The following is a 7664-nucleotide window of genomic DNA, read 5'->3' as shown; positions in this document are numbered from 1 at the left end:
CCGGCGTCCGCCTCGGGAGCCCGGCGCCAGTCCGGAGTCCTCAGGGCGCCGGGCTGCAGCAGCTAAACGGCGGCGCGGCGCGGACGGTCGAGGCGTCCGCAGGCGTCCCGGAGCGCCGCGCGAGTCGCTAGCCACGAGCCACGGAGCGCGCGCGCGCGCGCGACTGCCACGGACACTGGCTGGCAGTGCCACCGCTAGCCTCCCCCGGCACTGCCCCTCATCTTACCGTAGCTGCTCTCCGGTGACCAGGACCTCAGCCATGCGCTCCAGCTCCCTTTGCTGCGCCCCGCCACTCCCGCTGGTGCTGCTGTCGCTGCCACCGCTGCCAGCGCTGTTGCCCTCCTCCATGGTCGGGGCTGCGCCGCTACCTCTGTCTTCGCGGTCCGCCGCGGGTTCGGGTATTAAATCACCCTGCCCTCACTGAGGCCTCCCCCGCCATCTTTGTTAGGGGCCGTCCCGTAGTTCAGACGCGATTGGCTGGAGAGGGAATCCCCTGTGGGTAGGCTGAGGCGCTCGGCGAGTCCGCCCCAGTAACTCCAGCTTGGGGGCGTGGCTGGAGCGCCGCGTGGTCGGGGGCGGGGCCGAGAGAGGAAAATATCAACATCTGGGCGGGGGGCGGTTCTGCGCTAATTGTGCTGTTTGAGGTCGAGTTCGTTGTGGACCTCTTCCATTACCCACAAAGCTCATGCTGTGGGATCCTGAGGAAGGGCGGGGAGGTTACTAGACAAGTGTGGAGGCGTTTTTATGATACTGTCCATGTCCCAAATTGCCAGAGAGTGAAAATAATAATTTAGCTAAATAGTGAACAATGAAGGCTGTACATGTCATTGCAGGGCTTTAAGAAATTAAAGCAACCTCCTCACCAAAGACAGCTTACTTACCTTACGGTGTAGTCGATAAAGAACGCTGGCCTGGGAATCAGACAGACCTGGGATCCAGCTCCACACCTATAATTTTGTAACTAAATGTGCTTAATCCCCAGTTTCTTCCATTACAAAATAAAAATAATTGTGGCTATCATCTGTTGACAATCTGCTGCATTAAAGACGCTTCAGGTAGCTGTTACCGTCTTTAACTGCAACAAATTATAAAATGAGTATTGTCCTCGTTTTACTCAGGAAGCAGGCCCGGAGAGATGGGGTAACTTGATCCAAATTCTGCATAAAGTAGGAAAATCGTTTAACAGAAGTAGAGGTCCCGGGGATAACGAGATTAACTGGCTGTTGCTCATGTTTTAATTCTGTAATCATTACATAGACTATCAAAAGTTTGCATGGGGGGGGCTTTCCTGGTGGCGCAGTGGTTGAGGGTCCGCCTGCCAATGCAGGGGACGCGGATTCGTGCCCCGGTCCGGGAGGATCCCGCGTGCCGCGTGGCGGCTGGGCCCGTGAGCCATGGCCGCTGAGCCTGCGCGTCCGGAGTCTGTGCTCCGCAACGGGAGGGGCCACAGCAGTGAGAGGCCCGCGTACCGCAAAAAAAAAAAAGTTTGCATGGGCTTCAAGCTCAAAAATGAAGTTTCTGTCCTGATTCTGTCCTTTACCAACTTTGCAAACTTAATGCTAGTTACTTAACTTTTCTGGGCCTCAATTTCCTATCGATAAAACAGGAATAATTCCTACTTTATAGGGATGTTGTGTGGCTTAAATGAAATAACATTACGAAAAATTTCCAAGTACATGCTATGTATTCAGTAGATGTTCTCTTTAATATCATTACTGCTTTTAATACGAAGAAAAAGAGAAAGAAGGAAGAAAAGAAATTCTTGCCAGATACTTTCCATTATGAGTTTTTGATGCTAGACAAAACACTTTTCCTCAAGTTATCTCTAATGAATTTTTTATTATTAATAGGCCTTCAGAATGAAGAAAAGAGAAGTGCAGACCTAGCCCCACTAAATCTTTGATTTAATGGTTTTAAGCTTTTTGAAAGTGCAAAATGAAAAAAAATTTTTACCTATTCCTAATTATCCATTGTTCAAGCAACATTTAGTTTTATCCAAAAGCTCTATCTACATATTGTAAATCGTATCACTATTATGATTGTCTTCTGGTTTTTCTCCCTTTAAATCTAGTGATGTGTGGTTTGAATTCAGACAGATTCCTTTACCTGAAAAATAAAAATGAAAAATGTTTTCTTTTGTAAAATACTTTCTTGTTTAATAGTTTCTGATAAAAAGCTCAAGGTCAAAAACTTTTATCATACAAGTTTATGATAAAAAAAACTATTAAAAAAAGCACCTTAACATAAGGGGGAAAAAAATCAAGTCACTAACATACCTGATACCACTACTCCAGTGAGAGATAGTGCAGAATTTATTTTTCATGCTTGATGAGAAGGTTGTGTGTGTGTGTGTGTGTATGTGTGTGTATAGATGTGAACAGGAAATGGGGAATTGGCATGCTATTATTTTTTAACCTTTCTTTTGACATATGAGACACACCATGTTCCATTGGGTTAGAAGACAGCCCCTTTTTCCTAACTTAGGGGAACGTTAGTGAACTGACTCTTGAGGACATGTGAGCATAAATGCCAGGACTCTGAGCTCTGGAGCAACTGGCCCCAGAATAAAGTGGGATCTATAGGTATTGCTAGATGAGAGAAGGCTGCTGAAATGGCAAGTAATCCAAGATCTTCAAAGGGCTAAAAATTCCAGCAGATCTTGGTTTGACTCCTGGCTCCATTAGAGAAAGTTCATTATCTTTTCTATGTTTTTTCCCTTCTTTGTAAGGTCAGGATCATACCACCAATCCCATTGGGTTGTTGCGAGGATTAAATAAAATTGAATAAGCCCACTTATCATAGGTAGAAACTATTAAATGTGAGGCTTCTCCTCCAGCGCACCCTACTCACCTGCTTCACGCCTTCTGGCCATTTTGGTGTTCTGGAGCCAGTGCTTCTCAAACTCTTGGTAGATAAGGATCAAATGTATGTGCGTGTGTGCTTGCACAGGTGTGTGCCTATGTGTGTTTTCAATCCACTGAAGACTGACACTTTGGTAAAATACAGTAAAAAAGAAATTTAAAAAACGTACAAAGCACAAGCCCCAATTTTTCATTGTTGTGGTCAACAGACAGAAAATTGTCAAATTTCTATAAACCTTTATAAATGATTTCTCTCAATATTTGTATGTCTCAGTGTCTCTCAGTACAGGTAATGGTTACCAGCTGGCCGACCACGCTTTGAATAGTTCTGGAAAAGGGTGAGCAGCAATGTGAGAAGGTGAACTTGATTAAAACCTGTGAAAGAATACTGTTAACTACGAAGCTTAATAGCATGTTAACTATCACTGTTATTGCCTCTCCGTATATACCTGTATTATTCCCACCTGATCTTAAAGACAACTCAAACCCCACCTTCTCTGTGCTATCTCCTTGCACTCCCCAAAGTGGTGTGTTGCTCTTGTCTACACATTTTCATAGTATTCAAAGACGTACATTATTCTTAACCATTAAAGGAAATCTGGAATCTCCAGCTGCCATAATTTTTATTCTCCTTTTGTGAATGGAAGCAAATTGATGGTTTAGCAACATCCTGTCCAGATATATCTGTTGATCATTTAAGAAGGGAACTTGTCTTTAAAAATTAAATATAAAGATAGAGAAAAATTAAGTATTCATGTGTTCATTACTTGCACCCATTTTCAATATTTTTGTCACCTTTTTGTAGCGATAGAAATAAAACATTACAAATAAATTTGAGGTCCTCCAGTCCCAGCCCTGCTCACTCCCAAGTTCTTAATGCTGTAGTGTCAAAAATACTTAATCTTTGGTATATGCTACCACCTAGTGGTCCATTTTGCAATGACACTAAATGATACTGGGTCTCCTGCAGGAAAAGGGCCACGCTCAGGAAGGCTTCGGGGAAATTTGGATGGGGTTGGGGAGGAGGGTGTAGTTTGTCTCCTTATTGGGCGTGTTCCTGGCTTTTAGTGAGCATGGACTAGGGATACTAGGTATTCTCATTTTCTTGAGACAACACCTCACAAAGAAGAAATGAATTGTCCTAAATCCTGAATGTTTTTCCTATGTCCTGTGGGATCTTCAAGTGTAAGAAAAACCTGTTTGCAGTTAACTGAGCTTTAACCTAATTTGGTTTTACATAGAAACACAAGATATTTTTAAATTTTAAAAATGTAATCTTGAATTGTCCATGGATGCAATTATTGTGTACATCAAGAAAAATTTGTACTTTGTTCTGTTCAGAACTTTACCAAAAAAGGTTCATCATTGTATAACATTGCTTCACCCACCATTTGTGTGGTACCGTGAGAACAACACACCTTTTTCAGTGCATTTGTTAGATATTGCATGCCTGTGTGTGTATTTGCATAGGAATATATTAAGCCAAATTGTAAAATACCAAATATAAAAAAGAAGTGATGGCAATATTCAGTTAAATATTGTCTTAATTCTGTTATTCTAAAGTTATTCATTAGTTATAAATATCTGATGACCACACTAGGCCTTCTACTAGAGTCATTTGAATATTAAAATAAAAATTATTTTGTTATATGTGATTTTCCTTTTCTATTTCTTCCCTATATTTCAGCATAAGGGCATCATATTGATTTTCTTTTAAATAATGCACCTAGAAAGCTTATGTTCTCTATGAATTTAATGACAAGAAAATAAAGTGAGCATCACATACTATCTATTATTTTTAAAGGGGACATTGAGTTAGATGGGATTGAGAATTTTTTAATGGAATAATAATGTTATATTTATTGAGCTCTTTCTCTGTGACTGGCCATGTTCAAAGAGTTATACATGTGTTAAACAAGTATTCCTCAAAATAACCTTGTGAGTTGGCCACTTTTTCTTTCTTTCTTTCTTTCTTTTTTGTTTCTTTCTTTTTTGTTGTTGTTGAAGTATTGTTAATTTACAATATTGTGTTAGTTTCTGGTGTACAGCAAAGTGATTCAGTTATACATGTGTATATTCTTTTTCCTATTCTTTTCCATTATAGTTTGTTACAAGATATTGAATATAGCTCCCTGTGCTATACAGTAGGACCTTGTTGTTTTTCTATTTTGTGTATAGTACCAGTAGTTTGTGTCTGCTAATCCCAAACTCCTAATTTATCCCTCCCCCCATTCCCCTTTGGTAACCATAAATTCTTATTCTCTGTCTGTGATCTGTTTCTTTTTTGTAAACAAATTCATTTGTATCACTTTTGGGTTTTTGGCTGTGCCATGCAGCTTGTGGGATCTCAGTTCCCCAACCAGGGATCTAACCAGGGCCCTCAGCAGTGAGAGCGCAGTCCTAACCACTGAACCACCAGGGAATTCCCTGTAACACCTTTTAGGTTCCACATATAAGTGATATCATATGATATTTGTCTTTCTCTATCTGACTTACTTCACTTAGTATGATAATCTCTAGGTCCATCCATGTTGCTGCAAATGGCATTACTTCATTCTTTCTTATGGCTGAGTAGTATTCCATTGTATATATATATATATATATACACCATGTCTTCTTTACCCATGGTTGCTTCCATGTCTTGGCTATTGTAAATAGTGCTGCTATGAACATTTGGGTGCATGTATTGTTTTGAATTAGAGTTTTCTCTGGATATATATTGTACTTTGTATCTGCTAATCCCAAACTCCTAATTTATCCCTCCCCCCACTTCCCTTTTGGTAATAATAAGTTTGTTTTCTATGTCTATGAGTCTGTTTCTGTTTTGTAAATAAGCTCATTTGTAAACTTTTTAAATTGCGGAGTAATATTTCATTGTATATATACACCACATCTTCTTTATTCATTCATCTGTTGATGGACGCTTAGGTTGCTTCCAAGTCTTGGCAATTATAAATAATGCTGCTATGAACATTGGGGTGCATTTATCTTTTTGAATTATGTTTTTCTCCAGATATATGCCCAAGAGTGGGATTGCTGGATCATATGGTAAGTCTATTTTTAGTTTTTTAAGGAACCTCCATATTGATTTCCACAGCAGCTGCACCAACTTACATTCCCACCAACAGTGTAGGAGGGTTCCTTTTTCAAGGATGTATATTTTAATCCCTATGATAATTACTAAAAAATTGCAAAGAGAAAGGGCTAAAAGATCAATTGATAAATTATAATGACATTGTTTTTTAAAAATTCAAGTAATCCACAGGAGGGAAGAAAATGAAGGAAAGATTAAAAAAGGTGAGGAAAAACCCCAAATAAAAAAGTGGCAATTTCACTAGGAAAGACCAGGTGCTAGGCCACAAAACTAGTCTCAATAAAATTAAAATAACTGAAATCGTATGGAGTATGTTCTCCATGTAGAAGCCATACCATAATGACATTAAGTTAAAAATTAATAAATATCTAGGAAATCACAAATATCTGGAAGTACAGTCTACTCCTAAACAATTCATGGGTCAAAGAAGTAATCACAAAGAAAATTAGAAAATATTTCAAACTGTGATAATGAAAGATAACTTTTCAAAATTTGTGTGATACAGCTAAAGCAGAGCTTTGAGAAAAATTTATAAACACATTTTTAACTGTTTATATTAGAAAAAAGAAAGTCTAAAATCAATGATAAGAACCTAGAAAAAGAAGAGTAAAGCAAACCCCAAGTAAATAGAAGTTAATATTTCATGAATATTCCTTCTCCTTTTTCCAGTGGGCATAAGGAAACTTTTGGGGGTACAGAGAATGTTCTGCATTCTGATTGTGGTGGTGGTGTCACCAGTGTATAAATTTGTTAAATCCTTAAATTGTACGATTTAAATGCATGCAATTTATTTTACTTAAATCGTATCTCAATAAAGTTGATTTAAAAACAAAGGAGTCCTGAGGCAGCAGTGCCTCCTGTAAATTAAGGGAATAGCAGGGGCACCTGGGTGAGGGGGTGGGGAGGGGATGAAGATTGTATAAGGTCTTATGGGCCTTGATAAGGACTTTGAGGCTGTGGACACAGAAAAATTAAGATCAATAAGACAAAGAGCATTGCTCACCACCCAGCTCTATAAGGGTAAAGTCATAACCCACTGCCATTGACCACCGCCAGTGCACCCTGAAAGGAATTCAGGATGCAAAACAAGATGAGGCATTCTATGCTTTGGATGAGCAGGCCCTTAGATAGATGCATATCTCAGTAAGAATTTCAATGATGCTAGCTTATTGCATCTTCCCATACACAGAAAAGCAGTAAAATCATTAACTAGAGATATCAGCAGTCATCTTTTACCAAGATGTATGATTGACTGCACGTATTTCCTAGCCAAAAATCGTGTATAAACTGGTTTTTCCCCTACCTCTTCAGAGTTGTGTGGTTGTCTCCCAGGCTCTAGTTCTCATTAAGATCCTGAATAAAACTGAAATTCACAACTCTTTCATTGTGTATTTTTCTTTAAGTTGTCAGAATTTATTCTGAAAGTGATCAGAATCCTTTGGTGGATTTTGAACAGAGGAATGCTGTGATCTGACTTACGTTATTGCAAGGACTGCAGAAGATAATGTATACAGGATACACACCTGAGTGCTTGACTCAGTAAATATTTAATAGATATGTCTTCTCTTTTCTAAGGCAATGGAGAACAAAACGGCGAAGCAGGCTACTCTGTGAAACATGAAACACTAGCACCATCTAGTGGGGAAAATCCTGTTCTACAAGCAAAGCCTAAAAAGTTTAATTAATAAAGGATATGAAGTTAAAATCTA

General features: G+C 39.5%; 1 protein-coding gene across 3 annotated transcripts in view; it reads right to left on the bottom strand.

The window, feature by feature from the left end:
• DEPTOR (DEP domain containing MTOR interacting protein) overlaps positions 1-475 on the bottom strand; it is a 142963-nt gene extending 142488 nt beyond the window's left edge. The window contains exon 1 of one of the 3 annotated variants that reach the window (XM_027092560.1): positions 227-475. In XM_027092560.1, coding sequence (XP_026948361.1) covers positions 227-348 — 122 coding nt within the window. In that variant the 5' untranslated portion in view covers positions 349-475. The remainder of the gene's footprint in view (positions 1-226) is intronic. The other 2 variants (XM_027092561.1, XM_027092559.1) reach the window with 2 other exon arrangements.
• Between the last annotated feature and the right edge of the window lie 7189 nt (positions 476-7664).

The sequence above is a fragment of the Aethalodelphis obliquidens genome, unplaced genomic scaffold (assembly GCF_003676395.1).
Source record: "Aethalodelphis obliquidens isolate GAN/ISIS:26980383/991018 unplaced genomic scaffold, ASM367639v1 scaffold79, whole genome shotgun sequence".
Classification (NCBI taxonomy): domain Eukaryota; kingdom Metazoa; phylum Chordata; class Mammalia; order Artiodactyla; family Delphinidae; genus Aethalodelphis; species Aethalodelphis obliquidens.
The sequence above is the reverse complement of the archived record's forward strand: the minus strand, read 5'-3'. Positions and strand labels throughout refer to the sequence as shown.